Raw genomic sequence first — 25,443 nt, forward strand, 5'->3', positions numbered from 1 at the left:
CACACACACACACACACACACACACACACACACATATCTCCTTAATCAAGCAAGATCAACTTTGTTCAGTTGAGCTGAATTGTCTGTTGGTCATTTGCCTTATGAAGATAAAATTATATTAGAGAAGACCTGGGTGCAAGTCCCCCTTCTGAAATATATTAACTATGTAACTCCCCAAAGATCTGCCTCCATGTAGTTCTCTAAGGCTCTCAGTGGCAAAGTAGGTGTAAATTCGCTTCGGTAGATCCCACACAGAAAGTCCCCTATTATAGTGACAGGACTTCTTAGTCTTTGGTCATTTCAGTCATGTCCAACTCTGTGACCCCATTTGGGGTTTTCTTGGCAAAGATACAGAAGTAGTTTGCCATTGCCTTCTTTGGCTCGTTTTACAGATGAGAAAACTAAGGCAAACAGGGTTAAGTGATTTGCCCAAAGTAACGCAGCTAGGAAGTATCTGAGGTCATATTTGAACACAAGAAAATCAAACCTAAAACCCCAGGCTCTATCCATAGCAACAATCTAGCTAATGATGTCACACATCAGCTCAAAACAGAAACCAAACCAAACAAATGAACAAAAACTCTCATGCAAAGCAGCCAGATCACAGAATTAGTTTGGAAAACCACCCTTACCTTTCTCTCTTTCACACTGCTGATGAGCTTCCTGCCCAGGTTCTCATAGCTCTGTTTCTCAAAATGCTATCCTTTCCAGTTACGTATAATGCTTGAAAATTGAAGAAAAGGAAGCAAATCTAGGACTTGGAGATTTGGAAGCTGCATATAGACTGCCAGCATCCCTTTGTCCACATTCTTTGAACGCTTTTAGCAAACCAGCATCTCAGACCTCCCATCAAAGATGTTAGTAGTTATCACATACACCTCCCAGACCAGAGATCCCTATCTTGAACCCAGACAGTAGCATCATCATACTTACTCCCAGCATTAATAAGTTGTAAATGGCTAAAGGGGAAAAAAACAAAAATCATATTTTTATTAGGTAATTCATACATGCCTTCAACATTTATTGAGTACTTGCCATGATGAAGGCACTGATTTAGGCACTTTATCAGCTTTATTATGCCAGTGTGGGCTTGGAACTTTCTTGTTCTACCTGCCAGACATACCTGCCTTTGATTTTTCAGGGTTCTAACTGATATTGTGAGTAAATGCCATGAAGAACAGCTAGACGATTCCGTCAAATCTTATATAAAGGTATGAAACATCCCCTCATTCTTTGTTTATTCCTTTATATGATATGTGGCTTCTCCCCTTTCCTGTATTCAATGCTTAGTGTGTGTTTTCCTTTCAATAGGTCAATCCCTGGCCCTGTTGGCTTCAATAAAACATCCACCTTAATTTTTTGAATTCCATCCCTTTGTATTGATTAACTGTGGAGTTTTACGCATGTAAATATATGTTTATATGGGTAGAAAGGAGAGAAATCAAGTTTTTCTCCTTCATAAATTATAATCAATCATTTCAATATAAAATTGAAAAAAATTTCTGTGAGTTTGCTGAATGCTGTGTGTTCTTTAATGTTTTCTCAGCTCTTTTTTATTGTCTTCTCAGGCATTTTTTTCATTTTCCCAGTAACTGTATATTTGTACCTGCTTCTGGTATGTTAAAAACTTTATCTTCTGGCATGAGTCATCTGCCCATCCCATCACGTGCATTGCTTTTTCCAGTGTCTCCCTTCCAGTCTTCACTCAGGGATGTATAGATTCCATTGCCCAGTTGGCCTGTTTTCCTGCCAGTGAACTTGGGATGATGTTTTGCAAAGTCATAGCAATAACACAGCTTCAATCAATAGAAATGATAGGCCTATTGGGAGAGAAATGGGCTTTTCCCCAAATTTATATGCATAGATGCACACACAATCTAATCAGCCCCAGGTTATCGAGCACAGCTGAAAACCTAAATGGAACAGGGCATTGAGTTTAATGAATTCATAATTTTAGGATATATATAGTGATAAAGAGCAGGGCTTCATGGCCTCTTTGATGAAAAAAATTAATCCAAATGTGATTTTATTAGTAGAAGAGCACCCTAGTGTTGAAATATCCTCCATCGATGCAGGCTGGCAATTGAGCTGTAATTAATACCCTTAGAGAGCTGTCTGGGGCACTGAAAGTTTCAATGACTTGCCCAGAGACACACAGACACCACATGTCGTAGGCTAAATTTGAACACAATTTGTTCTGATTCCTAAGGTCAGCTCTCCATCCACCAAACTACACTGTCTCTGGGTGCCTTTAGCATAGAATAATAATATAGTAGACCAACAGGTTCTGCTCTCAGGAAGCCCATATAACGACTTTATACCTGGGCACCATTAATCAGCAAAGTTACTTTTGTTATTCTATAATTTCTTCCAACTACTTTAAGTCTATTTTTTTTTTGCAATTCAGCAACAGAAATACATAAGAATAAGTATATCTGTCTTTTAGAAAACATGAAATGCCCAAATCTGGACACATAAAATATACAGTAAATTGTCCTGTAGTTAAGAGGATGAATAAAGGGAGAATGGTGAAAGAATTATTCACTTTTTTAAAAATCAGTGAGTTCCCTACTACCTTTAATTGTAATTTAGTTTACTAAAACTTTATTGATTTCATAAAGCAAGTTATACTCTAAAAGTGTTTGTTTTGGGAAAGATATGGTTAATGTTGGTAGGATATTAATAAAAATGTAACTGTTAAGGCATCGAAAGGATTCCCTGCCTCTGAACATAACTACTGTTACGTCTTTGGGGAATTTTGGCCCCCAAAGGTCACATAAATAGAAAGGATTTTGATTCTTCCAGATGATGTCTATCAAAAGGCAGTTTCCCCTGTGTTTTAGCTCCTCTTTCCCACCTATTCACCCATTTCTACCAAGTTGAAGCTTTCCTTTGCCCTCTTAGAATTAAATATGGAGCCCACTAAAAATTTGATTTAACTTTTCTGGGGATAGTAATGAATTTCTGGGACCTCCCACAGACTCAGATTTTTATCTTTGTATTTGATGATATGAGAGAGTAAGAGAAAAGCTTCAGAGCCCTGTGCTTTCATTCTAAGAAAAGAAATAGTGCTTTGTTTTTGTCCTCACATAGCTGAAATCCCCAAATGCCTTGTATAAAGTTTTTGTTTTGTATCAAGCTTTAAGAGTTTTTTAAAGCTCTTAAAGACAACTAAAATAAATATAATCAATTTGTGTTCCTTTATAGAAAGATCACTATTCTTGGTAATTATGAAACTTGGTTCTAGCTTTAGCCCAGCCATAGCACAACTCTGAACTAGTCACTTAAGTTCTCTGGGGTTCATATTCCTCATACAAGAGATCCAAGTAGATGATCTCTGAGTTTCTTTCCAGCTTACACATTCTGTTATTCTGTGGTTGAACTTAGTGAAGAACCATTAAATTCCCCCATACCTACCTTTGTCTCATCTTGGTGTGGGCAGATGGAACAGAAACCTGATCTAATCATAGTGGTTTCTCCCTGTCACCCAGGAATTTCTTAAGAAAATGAGAGATGATCTGTGAAGTGCCTTGAATGTCTCAAAAGAAATGCCAAAGAATTTCTGTGTATTTTAATAATTATTCAAAGATAAAAATAAACACCATTGCAAGTTCAGTGATGCCAAATGCTGCTAATTCACTCCATCTACAACAGCCAAAGTATTGTGTACAGACAGTGGATCTGATTCCAAGCTTTGAGGTGCTATATTGTATTGCCATGTTCGAGTCCAAATTCAAAGTAGAAAATTTTTCAGAGCTTGGAACTAAGTAATTTTGCATGAATTCAACAGATTATGTCAAAATCTACCCTTGTTTCAGTGATATTACATGATTTTTAAAAAACTTTTCTTCAATTCCATATAATTTCTTGTGTCTGTTAGCTTTTCCATTATACTCAGTAATGAGTCTTGGATGAGTCAGGCCTTATTAGGATGACATATGGTCTGATAATGTTCAAATCCCACATTTGGAAACAGTTACCATCCGATGTACTTCTGTTCCCCTGGTCGAAGTCTGTTTTCTGTCTGCACATTGGATTAGACCCTGACTGTCATGACTGCATTGAAGTCAAAAAATGAATTTTGCCTTCTCTTGAGGAGTATTTCATAAGCAACATATGGTGATAATTCAACAATTAGCTTCAAAATATCTAAGTTGCATTTTAGGTCATAGATTCATATGTTTCAATACAATGGAGAAAATGTAACTAAGGCTATTCTATGCAGTATGTCACAGACAAACTTACAAGGAAAAATAGATATTATTTGAATGTACATAATAATAATAATAATAATGGTAGAGAGCATTTATATAATGCTTTAAGGTCTACAAAACAGTAGTATGTACATCTGATCCTTACAGCAACCCAGTGAGGTGGCTTCTACCAAATGTAACCATGATATCTCTATAATTTTACTAATGATGGAAGTTCATGAGACATCTGCTAAAAGTTTCTAATCATGGGGCTGCTATGGATTCAGCCTGTGGTACACCTTATCCTGCTGGCTTTTGATTGGGACTCTCCTTCCCCACTTGGTCATTTGAGTGGATGCTCTGCCCCTACCATGCCATGGAAGAAGGAAGGGCAAAAAGGGTACCTTAGGAGGTGGGTCAAATGTCCTCCATTTTTCCTCCTTCCTCTTTAATTATTCTCTGCTCCTCTCTGCATTACCCTCACTTTCTCAATGTCCATGAGGTGAGAACTCAAAAGGGGTGAGGTACTAAAGGCCACCAAGCTCACACAAAGTAGTAAATACTACAAATGCATATTGAACTCTCATGGTTAGGAGTTTAATTGGACCCTATTGGGATCCATCACTATTAATAAGACCCTGTTGGTTTAGATGGTGATATCTGCAAAGGGCAGATAATTTCCAAGGACAAGAAAAGGGATTAAGGACATTCTGTTCTGGAGTTTCTGTCACATTTCATTTGATCCACTTCTTGGGTTTTCTCCAGTATGTGTTCAAGACTACAACATACAAAGAGAGGACGGTCCACGAGGAACTGGCAAAGAATACAACTGGTCTTCTGAAATCAAATGATTTAACAACAATCAAACATGTCTTGAAGGTAAATAATTTAAATATTAGGTTTCATTTATTAATACCATATGGGTTTCTATTCATCTTCACTTTCTTCTTGAGCAGATCTGGAGTGAAAGCATTAATGGATTTCCACACAGCTTATTCAGCTATAGCTTCAGGCAAACATTTCATGTTGGAAGACTCCATAGGTTATGGTCAAATTAATGACTAAGGTGAATTTGAAAAACTCTTCAAAGCACTCTCTAAAGTATGAATAAATATTGCTTCAACTTCATATAACAGCAAAGAGAGGCAAAATGTAAAGTAATTACTAGAGACCTGACCTTAAAATGAAGACCTCAGTTTAAGCACCACCTCTGCCAAGGACTGGCACTGTGTCACTTGAATTCTTTTTTAAATTTTTTTCTTAAATTTTATTTAATTAGATGATTTAGAATATTTTTCCTTGGTTACAAGACTCATGTTCTTTCCCTCCCCTCCTCACATCCCTTCCCATTTCTGACACACAATTCCACTGGGTTTAACATGTGTCATTGATCAAGACCCATTTCCATATTATTAATATTTGCACTAGGGTGATCATTTAGTCTGCTTTCCTAGTCATAGCCCCCATCAAGCTGTTGTATTTCTTCTATGTTTCTTTTCCCACAGTTCTTCCTCTAGATGTGGATAGCATCTTTCTCATATGTCCCTCTGAATAGTTCTGGATCATTGCATTGCTGCTAGTAGAGAAGTCCATTACATTCAATTGTACCACAGTGTATCAGTCTCTGTGTATAATGTTCTCCTGGTTATGCTCCTCTCACTCTGCATCACTTCCTGGAGGTCGTTCCAGTTCACATGGAATTCCATACAATAGTATTCCATCACCAACATTCCCCAACTGGAGGGCATCCCCTCATTTTCCAATTTTTTACCACCACAAACAGCACAGCTATGAATATTCTTATATGAGTCTTTTTCCTTATTATCTTTTTTGGGGTGCAAACCCAGCAGTGCTATGGCTGGATCAAAGGGCAGACAGTCTTTTAGCACCCTTTGGGCATAGTTCCAAATTGCCTTCCAAAGTGGTTGGATCAATTCACAACTCCACCAGCAATGCATTAATATCCCAGTGTTGCCACATTCCCTCCAGCATACATTACTCTCCTTTGCTGTCATGTTAGCCATAGTCACTTGAATTCTTAATTCCTCTGCTAACTCTCAAAGATTCCAAGTTGTAGAGAAGGTGCCAGTCTGCATTGGTAATTTTCACCCTGAGCTTCTTAGGCCAATGAAGTCAGAGCTCTAGCCCAAAAAAATTTTCAGAAAAAGTAGGAGTACTGCTGTATGTATGTATGTATGTATGTATGTATGTATGTATGTATGTATGTATATAGGTATGTATGCACTCTCTGGTGGTGAACCTCTCCAAACTTAGGTAGGCTAGTCTTCAGACAGCAAACACCCAGTCTATCCTAAGGACTTTACTCAAATCTTTTTCAGCTTGGTTTTGGACCTATTAGAACCCAAATTTCCCAGGATGCCACAATGAGTTATTAGAGTAGACTTCAGGGGCAGAATACACACATTATAAATAAGTGTCTATGAAGAATGACTATTGAAGGGGCAGCTAGGTGGTTCAATGGCTTGAGCCAAGCCTGTGTTCCTATCATATCTGACCTCAGATGCTCCCTGGTTGTGTGACTCTGGGCAAGTCACTTAATGCCCATTGCCTAATCCTTACCGCTCTTCTGCCTTAGAACCAAATAAGACAGAAGGTAATAGTTTTTTTTTTTAAATGAATACTGACCACCAAGAAATATTTACTAAGCACCTACATGTTAGGTACTAGGGATACAGTCCTTACTCTAATACTATCAACTCTGACAAGTCTGAGGGATACAAATAAATCTAGAAAGGCAATTATGAAGTCATGCAAAAGAAAAAGAAAAAAAAACAGAATTAGAAGAATAAGAATGAAATTCTTACTAACTACAATAATATGAAGAAAAATGAGAAATAGACAAGATTAAAAATGGTTTTTAGAAGGAATACCTGAATTAGCATTATTCTTTATATGTTTAAATTAATTCAAATGTATATAATTATAATACAAATTTGGAACATAGGATCATAGCTCAAGAGTTGAGAAAAAAATGAGAAACCATCCAACCCAACACCGCATTTTACAGAAGAGACAGTCAAGTCCCTATGAGGTTAAAGTAACACAGATCTTAACCTTTGAGGCAGATTTTAGATTCCCTGATTCAAAAGCCATTGCACTTTACATTGTACCACACCAACTCCTTAACATTATGGTTTTTGTTTGGCAGAATTTTGTTTTTTAAACATTTTTATAAAAACAAATTTTCTGTGGATGAAATTATTGGTTTCATTAATATTTCATGTGGTTGCTGACAACTAAGACTGACCTTTACTATAAGAAATAAGCCTCACAAATAGCTAACAAGAGACAGCTAGTCTTAATATATTGTTGTTCAGGCATTTTTCAGTTGTGTCCAACCCTTTATGACTCCACTTGTGGTTTTCTAGGCAAAGATACTGGAGTGGTTTGCCATTTCCTTCTCCAGCTCCTTTTACAGTCTTGTGACTCCAGGGCCAATATTCCATCCGCTATGCCATTTAAGTGCCTCAATATAAATATAATGGTAGAGAAAGGCATTAGAATTTCACTCTTAATAGTCACTTAAAGTATCTTCTGTAAATTATGCATACTTCAGTCCTACCCACCATTTCAAAGGAATGAGAGTCCAGCCTTAGATTGCTTCATTTTCCCTAGAGACAAAATGAGTGTCTCAGCAAAAATGTAAACACTTAAGATCATCTGTTGTTTTAAATGTAAAATTTATTTTACTTTTTTAAAATCTGCATTTATTTAATTTTTAAAATGTTAGTAAGGGAGGGTTTTTTTTTAACTAAAGGGAATCCTTTGTAAATAAAATGTAGGTCCTAAGGAAAATAAAAAGTTTATAACAAAAATAGTTAACACCTTACAGCTTAGCAAGCCCAGCAAGATTTCATTCATTCTTAAACCTGGTACAAAAGGAAAGGCCTGGACTCAATAAGTTCACTTGATTTTAATTTTTATCTTTGAAGTCATGGACTTAGTAGGTAACTGGATTTCTGAAACCACAGAGAATTGACTTTGCCATCAATTTCATATTTTTGTTATTGCTGTTGTTCATTTGTTTCAGTCATGTCTGATTCTTCATGACCCCATTTAGGGATATTTTGGCAAAGATACTGGCTCAATTTGCCATTTTCTTCTCTAGCTCATTTACAGATGAGGAAACTGAGACAAATAAGATTAAATTACTTCCCCAAGATCACAAATCTAGTAAGTGTATGAGGCCAGATTTGATTTCAGAAAGATGTGTCTTCTGGACTCCAAGCCCAGTGCTCTATCCACTGCACCACCTAGATGGCCAAATGTCATATTTAACTATCCAATAAGCAATTTCACAGTGTACTTGGGTATGTATTGCAAATTAGTGCTAAATATAGAGGGATGCCATACAGGTTGACTTTCCACCAGAGTAATGAGTTCGTATCTTGTTCCTTTCAGCATTCCTGGTTCTTCTTTGACATTATTTTGAAGTCAATGGCACAGCATTTGGTTGACACAAAGAAAATTGAGGTAAGATTGTTTAGATATCAAACAGGTGTAAATTCTTATAAAGTAAGTTAGTAAAAACAGCTGAATTCATGAATAATCCATTTATCTTTAAAAAAAAAGTTTTAGAAATGCTCATATGACCTTATGATCTGAGCCAATAAGAAATAAGGTTGGCTTTATCATCCTCATTTTATTGATGAGGAAAATCATGAAACCCTGAAATAGAGGTTTACCTGAGATGACACAAATAGTAAGGGAGAGAAGAAAAGAATTTGAACCCCAAGTTTACTAACTTTTTAACTTCAATGCTCAATCCCCTACATGAAATTAATAAAATGATAGATTATTTTTTATGTTTAACTACACATATGCCACATTTTAAAGTTATAATCTGAACTTTGTTTAGCTTCCTCGGGCTCAGAGGTTTCCTTACTCTTACCAAAGTGAGTTGGACACACTCGTAATGATCATCTCAGACCACGTGAATTGGAAGTACAAAGAGGCTGTTGAAGAAACAAGAAGAGCAAACCACAGTGTCGCCAGATTTCTTAAGGTAAATAAAATACTAGGTTATAATTCTGCTGATTCCTTTGCATGAGTAAATTTGGCATACACACAGAGCAACTCCTAACTAGTTCATCAGAATTTGCAATGACAATTCAAATCCTTTATGATTATACAGATATTTAAAGAGCCTTATACAATAGATTATACTTACACAACAATTTTGGGATGTCTTATGTTTATATGTTTCTTGTTATGTTCAGTGTTAAGGTTTCAGTGAAGAAAAGACTAGGTACTAATCCAACTGATAGTGTTATTCCCATCATATCATAGGCCTGACTACTAAGGACATCAAAAAGAAACAAGAAACATTGAGAAAAATCTATTGTTTTCTAATGTTTTCCTCCTGGGCATACATAGTATTATAGGATTTTAGAATTAGACTATACTTTGTTGAGTCATTTCAGTAGTGTCTAGTTCTACATGACTCCATTTCGGGTTTTCTTGGCAATGACATAGTAGTGGTTTGCTATTTCCTTCTCTACCTCATTTTGCAAATGAGGAAACAAGGGTAAACAGGGTTAAGTGACTTGCCCAGGGTCACACAGCTAGTAAGTACCTGAAGCCAGATTTTCCTTCAGGTCTTCCTGATTCCAACACCAGTGCTCTGTCTACTGAGCCACCTAACTGCCCATGAATCAAATCTTAACAATTGCCTAGTCAACTCCTTTCATTTTGCAGATGAAGCACCTAAAACCCTCAGAGCTCTCTTGCAAAATACCTTTTTCTGTGTCAGAGAAACAGCATGGAATTTTAAATAAAGCTCTAGCTCTGGAGTCAAGAAATAACCTGTGTTCAAGTCTTGCTTCTAGCATATGTTGCCTCTATAAAATGAGCAAGTCACTTAGCTTTTCCATGCCTAAAGAACTCTATGATACTGCAATTACAGATAACTTGTCCATGTGCATCAATGGAGAGAATTTTCATATTGGGAGTTCCTTATACTAATGAAGTTACAAAAATATCCTTAGAAGCTATTATTTTCTTGCTCTTACGTTTTGGATATCTTATCTAAACTGAACAGGGCTTTTGCTTTTGTATTCCTATTGAATGAATGAATAAATGTTTCTAATCCCTTTATCTCCTCTTCACACACACACACACATACACACACACACACACACACACACACACACACACACACACACACATATATACACCTAGTCGTTATTAATCTATTTAGGAATAGGGTAGAATGGATGAAATCCTAGTCAAAGAACTGAAGACTTTGGGTGGTGTTTTCATTGCTACTTCAATTTGAAATCAGGTGCTGTCAATGACAAAGGCAGAATTGGAAAGTAAATAGCTGATTAAGAAAGATGATCATTGAGAACAGGATCTAGATTTCTACAACACAGCTTAAAAGATAGAAGGAATGGGTTTGGGGCCAAGGATGGATTAAAACCAATAAAGCCTTATAAAACATATTTTCCTATATGCTTTCTACTCAAAAGAACTTTAAACAGAAAAGGGGAAAAAGACTAGATAGATAGGTAGATAGATAGATAGATAGATAGATAGATAGATAGATAGATAGATAGATAAACAGACAGACAGACGATGGATGGATGGATAGATAGATAGATAGATAGATAGATAGATAGATAGATAGATAGATAGATAGATAGATAGATAGATAGATAGATAGATAGATAGATGATGGATGGATGGATGGATGGATAGATAGATGGATAGATAGATAGATAGATAGATAGATAGATAGATAGATTCTTAGCCATAGAGTACAGCAACTAGAAAATAAGAACACCAGTAGAAATAATCAATAATTTAAAAGTGGCAAAATCCCAGAAAGGAGCCAAAATCTCTGATGTCTATAGACAAATGCAAGAAATACTTCAATCATCATTGTTATTTTTGCTTAATTGGTTTTCTTCATTACAAGGGAGGATTTTATTTTGGAGGAGGTGTGCCATGCTTGAAAAAAGACTGTGATATAAAAACAGAACACATTTTTATTTTTTAAAAAAAAGTAAACTAGAGAACTCGGGGAAACAAATACAACTTTATTGGTGTCACTGAGATTTGATCAGAAGGGACTAAAGATAAGAATATGGTTCTAAGAAAAACTTATTCAGAAGGAATGTGATAGATAGAGGGAAATAGCTTGTAAATTAGGAGGCTGTACTTAAAAGAAGAAATTGAGAATCCTCGAGGGATCTGCCCTTATACTTTTCTGTTTGACATTTTTATCAGTGACTTTGATGAAGACACAAGTACTTATCAAACTGTCAAGTGATATATATCCAGGAAGTATATCTAATACATTAGTCAACAGCATCAAGATCCAAAAGACTGCACTAGACTAGAGAGCTGAATTGAATAAGAAGGAATTTAATAGCGAGAAATGTCAAGTCTTACACTTGAGTTCAATCAACCTCATAAGTACCAAATGGAGTAGATATGGCTAGACAGAAGTTTGTTTGAAAAAGATATGGGGCTTTTAATGGAATTCTAATTCAGTATGATGTAAGCCTGAAATAGCTAATAAGATATTAGTCTACTTTAGGAATGATGTATTGTCCAAGGCATGAAAGGTGAGAGTACTGCCTTCTGGCCTTTGTCCAAGCACATTTGAAATGTTCCATTCTGATCATCATATTTTAGAAATAACTTTGACAAGCTTGAGAGCCTTCAGAAGAAGGCAACTGGCATTTTGAGGGACCTAGAGATGATTCCATAAGGGATACAGCTTAAAAAACTGAGAATGTTTGACATAGAGAAGAAAGGAGTTGGGTGAAATGGAGCAAAAAGGTCAGCTTACTACATATATTTGAAGGGCTGTCTTGTGGATGAAGAATTGGGCTTGTTTAACTTAGAGAAGTTACACAGAAGCAAATTTTCATTCAATATAAGGAAAAACTTCCTAATAATTAGAGCTATCTAAATTAAGAGAATATTGTACACAGAAAGTGAAACATTGTGGAACTATCCAATGTAATGAATGTACTTGACTACTTGTAGCAATACAATGATCCAGGACAATCCTGAAGTACTTATGAGAAAGAATGCTATCCTCATTGAGAGAAAGAACTATGGGAGCAGAAATGCAGAAGAAAAGTGAATGACTTATCACTTGCTTATGTGGGCATATGATTTAGGAGTTTTGTTTTAAAAGTCTGCTCTATTGCAAAAATGAATAATATGGAAATAGGTATAAGTGGTAACATTTGTATAACTCAATGGAAATGCTTATTGGATCCAGGAGGGGAGAGAGAGGAGGGAGGGAAAGAAAATGAATCACGGAAACATGGAAAAATATTTTTAATTACAATTACAATTTAAAAAAACAATTAGAGCAATCTAAAAGTGAAATGGGATGCTTCAAGAGATAGTGAGCTCTCCACACTAGAGTTTTATTGTTACTGTGGATACAGATATTGTTCCCAGCATCAACATTTCCAATGTTGTAGAGAGGGGATTCTCAATTGGGTATGAAATAGAATGAATTTGCATTCCACTTACAAAACTTAGTTTGAATAATTCTATATTAAAATATTGAATAGAGCAAGACATTTAAAAGAATGAGCACAACCACTCTTCTTATCAAATCTCATTCTCCCTAGACATTAAAAATTGAAAGATAAACAAGTCACCAAAGGAAGCACTAGAAAAGACTTCATTCTCTATCATAATTGGCTTAAATCTCCTTTATCTACTGAATTATATGTGTTTTCTCCACCACCCCTTTGTATTTCATTTTTGCAAAAGATATTGCTAGGTGTAGATAAATCAAAGACTTGGGGGACATCTTGAGGGGCAAAGGAGAAACAAAAGATAAAAGGGGCAGAGAGTCAGACTTTATTGTAAATAAATATCAATAAAATATAAAAGAATAAAGAGTAAATTGAAAAATGCAATCAAATATTAAAAGGCAATCCTTGTGCCTCATATATCATAAAAGCTTACCTACATCCCATAACAAGCCCATCAAACTTTTTTAAAGCACCTATTGTCCTTTGCCAGTAGGAATTTGGTTGAGTCGCTCAACCATTCTAAGCCTCAGCTTATTCATCTGTAAAATGAAAGAATTTAACTAAATCTCTAAAGTCCATTCCAACTTGAAAACTATGGTCCTTTCACCTCTGCCAATCCTTTAGTTCTACTACAAGTACCCAATAATGTAGATAGATATTTTTCCTTGACTATTTTTCCTTAACCCTATTATCTTGACTAGGTAATAGGATGCAATAATTAATTACATTTCATTGTCAGTGGCTTACATAATCTCAGTTGAGCTGACTTTCCTAAGAATAAATAAACAAACCAAGTCCTCTTGGGTCCAGTGTTCTACAGTGATTTAAGATACCCCATGTAAATGTCTCTCAATAGAGAAATTGAAAGAGAGAGAGAAATGTCAGAGATACCTTTAAAATAATAATAATAATTGATATTAATATAGTGCTTTAAGATCCTCAAAATACTTTACTTAAATCAACTTTTCTTGTTGGATCTGTGAGAACTAGAGGCTAACAAGGATGAGGTGACATGCTCATAATCACACAGGAAACAGAAGAATTGAAGCTCAAACCAACATGATTAAATCTAGTATTCTTTCTACTGCTTCACATTTTTTCTTCTTTTTTTCCCTAAACCCTTACCTTCCATCTTAGAATCAGTACTATGTATTGGTTCCAGAAGAGTAATAATGGCTAGGCAATGGGGCTTAAGAGATTTGCCCAGCATCATGCAGCAGCTAAGAAATGTCTGAATTCAGATTTGAACCCAGGACTTCCCATCTCCAGACCTGACTATCTTTTGAGCCACCTGGTGAACACTTCTACATTTTCTAAGGAGGAGATAATAGGAAGTCAGGTAGCAAAGAGAGGTTCAGCTTGCTTTTAATCACTCACAGAGCTATATGAACTTTCTTTTGCAACCACAACTTTATCAGTATTCTTGGGTTTCATTAAATTGCCCCTTAATTCAATGACAGTGGCTTGTGGGAACCTGAATTCAGCCTACACACATGATTGGTTAGGCTTCTTTCTAACTCATTTAGCTCATCCTTGAGTATGATATAATACATCTCTCATTCAATTCATTTTCAATGAAAAAAGTGTATTTCTATAGTTTGGTGGATGGCCCAAGATATAGTTATGTTAAAGTTTGATTTTGCTACCACTTTTCAAATTTAGTAAAGAGCAGCATTGGTAGAAAATACCACCTCCAAAAGTGATTTGCAATTAATTAGAAAGACTCACATTTCTATAGTGCTTTAAGGTTTGCCCCCAAAGTGTTTTCCTCACAAGCCTGTCTGATAGGTTGTGTAAGAATATTATTTCTATTGTACAGAGGAGAAAGCTGAGACCTAGAATGAGCAAGTGACTTACTCAAGGGAGACTAGCATCTAAGATGGTAGATGATCCCATGTTTCCCAAGTTCAAGTCTAGATTTTTTTTATCTATTACATTATACCACTCTTTCATCACCTTAAAACCTGTTTATACAAATAAAGAATGAAATAATGGTTATAACCAAAAATGGTAGGTGAAGAAAAAACATGATGTTCACCTTCTAAGTTCTAAAAGATATATTAAAAATTAACAAAAGAGTATTTTTAACTAGCTGTTTTATGTACTTTCACATTTCTAATCAATTACCACTTTGGGAGTAATGTTTAATAGAGGTCTTGAAGAACCTTTAAAGATATTTAATGATACTTCTGTATAAATTATATGCTTAAATTTTAATCCATTAAAATTTGTTTTGATATCTCGGTGTTTTCAATATCAATATACTCTTCTTCCTTAGCGCTGCTTTACATTTTTGGACCGTGGATTTGTATTTAAAATGGTCAACAACTACATAAGCATGTTCTCCTCTGGTGAACTCAAGGTAAGAATTATCTATAGAAGTAATAGTATTTTAAAATATAGTGCTCTTGGCTGGGCGGTAACACATACCTAGAAAGCTGAAGCTAAAAAATGACTTTGAGAGTTCTGATTCATAATAGGTCGAAACTCATGAGGTATCCCCACTAAGTCTGGCACAAGGTTAACCCCCTAAGAGGAGACGGCCACCAGCTGCCTGCAGAGGAGTAAACTGGCGCAGGTCATAAAACATGGAGCTAAGTTAAAGCTTGTATACCAATCATATTTGCAATCAAGCTTGTAAGTTCTCACTGCACTACCAAACCTGGATGAGACAGTGAAACCCAGTCTCGATAACATAAACACAAAAAACAAGAAGAAAGAGAGAAAGACAGACAGACAGACAAACAGCAACAGAGAGACAAAATGATAGATAGATAGATAGATAGATAGATAGATAGATAGATAGATAGATAGATAGATAGATAGATTGATTAGAGTTAGTGACAGGAAATTAGAATCATGTAAAACTCTGAATAAAAAAGCAATCCTAAATACAACCAAATAAATATTTATTTGATTGATGTGTTATTGATATGAAATAGAAATTATATATCAGGGCAAATGATCCTCTTTTTAAGTGATATGCCCAATCTCTTTCCTCGCTGCCTAGGCTGAAAGGTAGTATTGACACCAGTCTTCCACTCCAACCTGAACTGGATGACCAAAGCATGAGGAGTAGGGATTACTTTAAACAACTATAGCTTTCAGAAATACTGGGGAGTGGACCACTGCAAGAGTATCTGGTTCATATGTTGATGTTGGTTTAACCAATTTGCTCTGAAGGCAAAAGTAATCATTAAATGACAGAAACAAATATCTCCCATATGCTTTAATTTGTTTTTCAGTTGTTTTAGTCATATGTGACTCTTTCTGATCCCATTTGGGGTTTTCTGGGCAAAGATACTGAGTAATCTGCTATTTCCTTCTCCAACTCATTGTACAAATGAGTAAACTGAGGCAAATAGGGTTAAGTTACTTGTCCTGGGTCACACAGCTAGTAAGTATCTGAAGCCAGATACTGAGTCTTCCTGACTTCAGGCCCAGCACTCTATCCACTGTGCCACCTAGTTGCCCATTTGCATCAATAGTCAACTAGTAAATAATCTTTCAACAAATATTTTATAATTTCATTTGTGGCTAACAGCCCCACTGAATATTCTCCAAACTTGTAATTGCCTATACTTGTAATGCAAAACCTTATTAAACTATATTTCACAACTGAATAACAAATAAGGAGATTGATTATTGTAGTGATTGTTTTAGGTTGCAAATATTTGTTCTATGCAATGGACATTAACACTTGGCAAGCGCTGAGTGTGGTATCTTGAGAAAAGTCCCAATTTAAAGGGATGGGAGTGGGGTTTTAGTTTTGAATCTTGGCTCAGCTTTTTATTACCTATGTGACCTTGGGCAAGTGATGTTCTTTACCTGTACCTAAATTCCTTGTCTGTAAAATGAGGGGTTCAGGGAGCTCCCAGTAAGGAAACAATATAATATCCTTAATCTGGAAAAAAGTATGGACAATAACCTGATCTTCGGGGTCAAAGCTGTCCTTTGTAATGAGCTTGTAGAGGATCATCTTCTGAAGGTTTACACATTTGAATGTGTCAGATTTCCATTACTGAATCTATGTGATCATACCCTCTGCCAATGTAGACTGCAAAGCCTCTACAATTTAGCATGAAGCTTCAAGAACTGTAATATACTCCACTAATTCATCACCTCTTAGCCAACTTTCTAGTAATGAGCCTTTCAGATCTTAGCAAAGGTTGATTCTCAGCCAACAGACACACAGTCTGGCATGGGACCAACATTGGCAGCTGTCACAAACTTGGCAGTTAAGACCTTCCAGAGATTCTACTCAATGGGTGCAGCCTTGGAGAGCCAAAGGCCACCCCTCCACACACCACACTGAGGCACCAGTGTAGAACCATTGTGAATAAATTTACATCTTACAGGGAAAATGCTATTCAACCCATGCTTCTAAATGTTGTAGTAGAGAATAATAGAGAAATAAGCTTTAACTCAGCCACAATTCATGGCATAGCTCATGGTTTCATCATTTCAGTCATTTCCAACTTTTCATGGCCCCATTTGGGATTTTCTTGGCAAAATTGGTTTACCATTTCCTTTTCCAACTCATTTTACAGATGAAAAAACTAAGGCAAACAGAGTTACGAAACTTATTTAGTCACACAGCTAGTGTCTGAGGCCAAATATGAACCATCTCACTCCCAGAAATGCAGTGTTGGAACTAAAAGGAGACTTAAGGAGAGCCTAGTCCATTTCCCTCTCTTTTCAAAAGGGGATACAGAGATCCAGAAAGGACAATTCAGGAGCACAGATAGAAAGAAGTAGAGCTAGAGTTTGAAACAAGATCTGCTGACTAAATCTTGGAGGACTCTTTTTACTAAAATACATAGATCTTTAAGAAGAATGGATGGAAATAGGGACAGAACCTGCAATTTCATTGATATAAAGAACTTCCAGGTGAAGAAATTCCCTCCATCAGTGCAGATTGGCACTTTCTCTGAAAAATTAAAAAGTTATATACAATATGAAAGAAGCTCAGTCTCTTGCCCAGTCATGGAACTAGCATGTATCAAAAGTAGAACATAAAGTCAAGTCTTCCTGGCTCCAAGACCAGCTATCTGATATACACTAAGTTGGGTGGAGAGGAATAGAGGAAAAGAGACAGAGATAGAGACGGACAGAGACAGAGAGACAGAGGGACAGAGAGAGAGAGACGGAGAGAAAGAAATACTTCTAAGACTTTAGAGAGAACTAAACTTTTAATTTTCCAAAATACAACATGCTCACAAAACAGGTGATTATGCAAGAGCATGAGGGAAATTATTAGTGTATGACATTTTCATCAACTATTTTGGTACCTAATGATAGACTTTGGTTCCATTTCAGACCTTTTGCCAGTACAAGTTTGATTTCCTTCAAGAAGTATGCTATCATGAACATTTTATTCCTTTGTGTCTCCCCATAAGGTCAGCCAACATTCCAGGTAATAATTCATTTCCTCTTTTTTATCTAAAAATGAACATAATTTTATCCATTTTATCTCAGCTTCTCTATACAGCAAGATTATCCAGGAACATTGTGCTTAGTTTAGTAAAAATGAAGCCCAAGTGTATAATTATCAAAGATATATTTTTCATCAGTTTTGCTGGATCTGCCACTTCTGGGTCTGGTGATTTCAGTCATTCAACAACAGTGTCTTATCAGTTCTTCACTAACAGAATCAATAACTTGATCCTTTATCTAGAAACAGGTCAGATTTCCTGGCTGTAGATTCCTCACTGTAGAAATAGTAGATAGAAGGAATTAGGTTTTTTTTTTAGAAAAGTTTAGTATGGAAAATTAATATTCAGTAGAAGATAAAGAATAAAATTTCACTTTTGAAAATTTTTTGTGTATTTTCCCATTGAAATCCTTAAATAGGACCACAGACATTTTTTTTTCAGAAAACATGTTATTAAATGGATACCCTTACATTCTTGTCCCTGTCATAATTTTGCTTGTTCTTCAATTTCCAATAAGAACCACCAATTTAGACATCATAGAAAAGATCCATGATGTGATTACTACCACAAAAAAAGTCTATTCACACAAATAGCTAATCTTTTATTTCCTATTTATTTTCATTCAAGATCCTTTGACACCTTCCGAATCAACTCAGGAGTTACATGCATCAGGTAAATAAATGTTCATGAGTATATTATGAGATTATAATAATGCATTCATCTTTAAAACTGTCATCAAAATATGGTCCCTGGAATAATACTTGGATACTTAACTTAAAGAAATGTTTAGTCACATCTACACGACTCTTCTCATTCAGATATTGACATATATCTGGCAGCTTTGTATTATATATAACTAATAATCAGTTGGATTTTAACTTTCTCAAATTTCTCGAGTCTCCCTGAGCTCACGTTCTACTGTACTTTATTCTTTAATACTAAATCCCTTGATGTTTTTAAACTTATTAAGGTATCTGGAATCTTCTAGTATTGACTAATAAACAAAATTCCCTTCCCAAATATGTCTACATAATCAAATATTGTATGTGTGTATTAATTCTTTGAAATATCTCAAGCTAATTAAGCAACTAGGTAATGTAGTTTCTAAAAGAATGGACTTGGCGTGAGGGCGACCTAGGTTCAAATCCTACCTCAGACAATTAGTATGAGACAATGAGCTGGTCATTTAACTTGCTTATTTCTTCATCTTTAAAATGAGGATGTTGAATTCAATGGTCTCTAGGATCTCTATTAATTCTAAATATATGATACCAAGATCCTTTGGGAGCAAATATCCTCTGATGAACTTGTAGCCTAGTTCATGTCATAACATTTCATGCAAGATGGCATTTAGCTGTGTTTTATGAGTTTGTTTTGATAGAAACAAAACTAGAAACTTTTAAAATATTTTGGTTAAATGGAGTTTCTGGAATAGAAGTTAGAAGACTTTGTTATATTTTTGGCTCTGGTTGTCCTCTATGACTTTGGACAGTTTTCCTAACATAAAATCATCTACCTCAGTTTCCTAAACTAGAAAACCCCTATATAAAGGTCATGTTGCCCAAAAATAGATGGTGAATTATTTGAAAATGTTAAGTACTTTTGGAAGTCATATTATCCTCCTTGCTTCATTAGATTGCATCTGAGTAGCCTGAAATAGTTATCACGTATCACTCCCAATAAATTATATGCTGGTACAATCTAGCACAATATTTATGAGGTCCTTTAGGCATGTCAGTATTCCATTCTAAATACATTCTTTATTATTGGAATTTTTAACATTCTCAGTTTACAGTATTAAAATGAGATTTTTATCTTTCCTGACCAAGATATGCCTGAATATACTGTCACCAATGAATTTTGCCGCAAACACTTCTTAATTGGAATTCTTCTCCGAGAGGTTGGCTTTGCACTTCAGGAAGACCAAGATATCAGACACTTAGCTTTAGCTGTTCTTAAAAATATAATGGCGAAGCATTCATTTGATGATCGATACAGGGAACCAGTAAGTGATTTCTCCCTCCTTAGAACCCCTTGAAACTCCTGACTACATTTATCAAAAATAAAACCTAAAATTTGATTTCTTTTAAAGGTTTCTTTTATTTATTTACTTATTGGTTACCCTTTTCTCTAGGACAAGCAGGCACAAATAGCCACTTTATACATGCCTCTCTATGGGATGCTGCTTGACAATATGCCAAGGATCTATCTGAAGGATCTTTTCCCTTTTACAGTCAATACATCTAATCAGGTAACTTTACAGAATGTTTCCAACCTTTATTTTAATCTTTCTTTTAACAGTCATATTATGAAGTTATCTCAGGTTTCCCTTAAATGATGTAAAAGTAGGAAAAAATGGCAAAAGCAGTAGGAAAAGCAATAAATTTGTTGTTGTTGTTCAGTCATTTCAGTGGTGTCTGACTCTTCATGACCCCATTTAGAATTTTCGTGACAAAGGTACTGGAATGGTTTGACATGTCCTTCTCCAGCTCATTTTACAAATGAGAAAATTAAGGCAAATAAAGGTCTGAGACCAGATTGGAACTTAGATTTTCCTCATTCTAGACTTGGCACTCTATCCACTGCCTTTACTGTAACATTGAGTGAATCTCTTCCTATAAGTGATTTCCTCATCTATAAAGTGAAAGGGTTAGGGGAGCTCTGAGGTGTCTCCAGTGGATGGAGAGCCAAACCTAGAGATGAGAGATCCTGAGTTTAAATCTGGCCTCAGATACTTCCTAACTATGTGTCCCTGGGCAAGTCACTTAACCCTCATTGTCTAGCCCTTACCACTCTTCTGCCTTGAAATCAAGTATTGGTTGTTGATTCTAAGATGGAAGATAGTGGTTAAAAAATTAAAAAGAAAATGAAGGGTTGGATAGTTTAATCTCCAGGTGGAGTAGAATTCTGAAGTTCCTGATTCTATGAATTAAGTCTGGATGGCCCATCATATCAAACAAGTTATTTTTTTTAAAAAACCCTTACCTTCCATCTTGGAGTCAATACTGTGTATTGGCTCCAAGGCAGAAGAGCGGTAAGGGCTGGGCAATGGGGGTCAAGTGACTTGCCCAGGATCATACAGCTGGGAAGTGTCTGAGGCCAGATTTGAACCTAGGACCTCCCATCTCTAGGACTGGCTCTCAATCCACTGAGCTACCCAGCTGCCCCCTCAAACAAGTTATTTTAAGCACCTATTTCAGAATTATATCTTTAGAATGTTCACTTCAATCAGTTACTCCATCTTAAGCATCCACAGAGCATTCTCTCCATTTTCCCTTGTTTTCTGCTAATAATCATAACTATAATAATATTCCCTGCCATAGAAATACAGCATGGCATGATAGAAGAAGGAAAACTTGGCTTCCAGTCCTTCCTTGGACATGTACAAATTGTATAACCCTTGAAAAGTCACTTAACTTTCTTAGGTAACAGGTTCCTCTCTAAGTTACAAACAGACTACAATGCAGACTACTGCATTGAATGAAATGAGTTTCCTTACTAAGAGTCCTTTACTAGACTAATAAAATCATAGGTCTAGACCCTATGATTTTTTTAGTCTTTCTGCCCCCCCCCACTCCACAAAAGAATTGTACTAATTATTACAGCCTCAGGTAGCCTGTTTAATTCATGCCATGCTCTCCCAAATTCCCTTGTTGCAATCCTCACCCCTAATCCCTTATCACTCTACCATATTCCATAGAAACTTCCATGGCTTCCTCTATGCCAGCCAAGAGAATGATAAAAGTTCCAACCAAAAGCTATCATCCACTCAGCTAGTTTCCTAAAAACTCAGCTTTAATACTGTCAGAATCCTCAACATCTATATCAATTAACATCACTAAAATCCTATAAATATTTTCTTGCCATGGTGTGGACCCTGAATTTTTGAGGGTTATGACAACAGAGCAGACGTTGAGTCCAATGACCCACCATGTGTTTGCTATCCAACAAATGACCCAACTAAGCTCAGAGAGCTACAGCCTCTGGGCTAACCATGAGGCATTTAATGTTTTAGCCACACTAACCAAGAAAAGCTGTCAACCTTAGGTGTTGTCATCTGTATCGAGGGAAAGAATATCTGTGAAATCATAGATTGGCATGTCAATTGGGTTCTACCCACTCTAGCAAATTTATATCCATTTGATACTTAAAAAACCAAAATCACAGGAAGATTCCCAGTGCCATTTCACTCTGAGCTAGTAGCAGTAACATTATTCAAGTTTTCATATCTTATGAGGGTCCACACATTACCAGGGCAGCCCAGACAAAGGTAAATTTCATTGTTATCCGATAAATTGGTTTTGGAGAGGGATAAAATTGCTAATCTAATATATTGCAATAAAAAATTTTAATAAAGAATCTGCATATGAGTTTAACCCATTATCATTGTAAATTGAGCTGTTACAATGAGTCAGGTTGTTTCTTTTGAAATACAGGGATCAAGGGACGACTTGAGCACCAATGGAGGATTTCAGAGCCAGTCAGCTATGAAGCATGCTAACTCTGTGGACACATCATTTTCGAAAGATGTCTTAAACTCCATAGCAGGTACTTGGAAACTGATGAGAATTCATGTTCTCTCAACTTCATCCACATCTCATCGCATCGTTCCATTTTTATTAGTTCATTTCTGTGAGTCTGTGCCATATGTGCATAAAGAAACAGAGAAAGAGAGAATCCCTTTTGTACTAGATTAGCCTTTCCTGTAGGCTCCTAAGTAATAGCCTAACTGAATATTGTTCAGTTTTGTACTTAACCCATCATTGTCACTCCGTATACCAGCTCCATCTCCTCAATGGCTTTGCACTGTAGAAAAAGTTTTCAGTCACCAGTTTCCATGAAAAGCGTTTATAATGTATTTCATCCTACCTAAAGTTGGGAAATATCAGAAACTCACTCTGATCCTTCAGCCCATTTTTTAAAACATGCCTTCCTCTTAAGGAAGTTAATGGCAGGGATTGGTTTTCCCTTTTCTTTGCATCTCAAATACCTAGAAAGGTACTTGTTAAGTTTGTGTAGATTGATTGGTTAGTTGGTTACATATCTGGATGAAAGCCTTCACTTCTCATTGCATTTTCCACTTATTTTAACTTCTCCTTAATGGTCATCTGGTATTTTATCTCTCTGGGTCTCCCTTTCCTCAATGTAAATGAGGGGGTTAGATTGTATGGCTTCTAAGGGCCCTCTAATTTTAAAATCTATGATGCTATAGCGTATAACCCATTGGGGAAATAATTTCTTTTTTTAAAAAACCCTTATCTTCTGTCTTGGAATCAATACTTCGTATTGATTCCAAGGCAGAAGAGTGGTAAGGGCTAGGCAATGGGGGTCAAGTGACTTGCCCAGAGTAACATAGCTAGGAAGTGTCTGAGGCCAGATTTGAACCTAGGACCTCCATCTCTAGACCTGGCTCTCAATCCACTAAGCCACCCAGCTGCTCCCCAAATGATTTCTAAGGTCCCTGCTCACTCTAAATCCTAAGATGCCATGATTCATCTTTCTGTTACTGATCTAAAGTCTATCACTGTTCACTTTTGAGAATTATAATTCCAGCTTCAAAATATAATTTTGTTAGCTATTTTGGAAAGATTACTTTCATTTGCTGTTCCCAAGGGGAAAAACCCTCAAAAAAGGTCTTTGTGAATTTTTATTATACTCCAACAGAATGCAACAACTATCCCCTCTCTTTCTTTCTCTCTCTCCCTCTTCTGTTTCATTCCCTGCTATCAACAAACATGCCCAACTTTCCTCCATCCTTCAAAGAGGAAACCCTCACTAGATTCTACCATCCTTGCTAGCCATTATCCTATATTTTTCTTCTCTGCTAAATTCCTTGGGGGGGGGGGGGATGATAATATACAGTGCTATCAATTCCCTCTAGAGAACAATCTCATCATTCAGCTCACCTTGGACTCTTAAAAGTTACCAGAGATCTCTTTATTGTCAAATATGGCAGCCTTTTCACAAACTTTATCCTTCTTCACCCCCTCTGCAGCATTTGGCACTGTTGACTATCTTCTAGTTCTTCTCCAAACTACCTGACCAATCCTTCTCAATCTTCTTTGTTTTCTAACGTGTTTTGGAATGGCTCTAAACCCTGGGAGGCTATATCTCCCAGGACTCTAAGTTAACTTTCTCAGACACCTCGTTTAGAGCCATTCCAAAATGCACACTCTTCATCTGTGTCATGCACATTGATGGTGGTTGTGCCCCAAGACTGTCCCTCTTCTACTTTTTCCCCTGTCCTCTCATATGATGATCTCATCAGCCCCATGATTTCAACGATAGTGCGGAATACTATAGATGTATAAATTTGTTTCTAGTCTCTCTGCTGAGCTCCAATCTAGAATCATAAACTATTAGACATTTCAAAGTGGATATTCCATAGACACTGCAAATTACTTTCTTCAAAAACTCACCTGTCTCCTGAACTCCTCTTCATCTATCAAGCATATTAATATTATTATCCTTCCAATAACCCAGTTTCAGAACTCTTTCATCTTCATTCTCATTCACCTCACAAGTGAGATTGTTTGCCAGATTTTTTCTCTCTCTATTTCTGTCTGTCTGTCTATATTGCTCCCTGTCTCCTATTCTCCATTTCTATGTCTCTCTGTCTCTCTTTGTTACTGTCTCTCTCTTTCACGTCTTTTATCTCTATCACTGACTTTATGTCTGTTTCTTTGCCTCTCTGTATCTCTGCCTCTGTCTGTCTCTGTCTCTCTCTCTCTCTCTGACTCTGTTTGTCTTTCCATGTGTCTATTTCTCTGTCTCCATCTCTGTCTTTCTGTCTCTGTCTATCTCATCTCTCTGTCACTTTTTGTCTCTCTCTCTGTCTCTGTCTCTCTCTCTCTCTAGATATATATATATATATATATATATATATGTATATATGCACACATATATGTGTATGTATATATAAAATACATTTATTCATGCACACACATTCTCTTCTCTGCTCACATAGCCACCATCGTAGTTCAAGCCCCTTTCACTTCACATTGAATCTAGAAACATTAACATGTCAGATCATGGTTGCCCCAAGAGCCATAATTAGCCATTCCAGTACCTAGAACAGATATCATAAAATATGTCTGTGGCAAGAAGCAGAATGGAGGACCTCAAATCAACTTTTAAAGATAAATTCATTTATGTGAGGAAAAATTATACACTCAAATAGCTTCATATCTTTATGAATTTTATCAGCAGTGAGTCATTTAAATCAATTATTTTTAGTCATTGAAAGAGTACAAGTTCTGTTAGCAACCCCTTCAATTTTATTGC

The 25,443-nt window shown here is 36.1% G+C and overlaps 1 protein-coding gene across 17 annotated transcripts in view; it reads left to right on the plus strand.

The window, feature by feature from the left end:
- The window catches only part of DOCK10 (dedicator of cytokinesis 10), a 375,674-nt gene that overhangs the window by 293,245 nt on the left and 56,986 nt on the right, over window positions 1–25,443 (plus strand). For all 17 annotated transcript variants that reach the window (XR_008913927.1, XM_056807144.1, XM_056807148.1 and 14 more), the window contains exons 25-34: window positions 1,142–1,211; window positions 4,959–5,072; window positions 8,616–8,687; window positions 9,073–9,219; window positions 15,003–15,086; window positions 18,044–18,140; window positions 18,787–18,831; window positions 19,989–20,164; window positions 20,294–20,410; window positions 22,596–22,707. Coding sequence is in view for 16 of the 17 variants with exons in the window: in XM_056807144.1 (XP_056663122.1) it covers window positions 1,142–1,211; window positions 4,959–5,072; window positions 8,616–8,687; window positions 9,073–9,219; window positions 15,003–15,086; window positions 18,044–18,140; window positions 18,787–18,831; window positions 19,989–20,164; window positions 20,294–20,410; window positions 22,596–22,707 (1,034 nt within the window). In the remaining variant the exon portion in view is untranslated. The remainder of the gene's footprint in view (window positions 1–1,141; window positions 1,212–4,958; window positions 5,073–8,615; window positions 8,688–9,072; window positions 9,220–15,002; window positions 15,087–18,043; window positions 18,141–18,786; window positions 18,832–19,988; window positions 20,165–20,293; window positions 20,411–22,595; window positions 22,708–25,443) is intronic.

Source organism: Monodelphis domestica, chromosome 8 (assembly GCF_027887165.1).
Source record: "Monodelphis domestica isolate mMonDom1 chromosome 8, mMonDom1.pri, whole genome shotgun sequence".
NCBI classification, from domain to species: Eukaryota; Metazoa; Chordata; class Mammalia; order Didelphimorphia; family Didelphidae; genus Monodelphis; species Monodelphis domestica.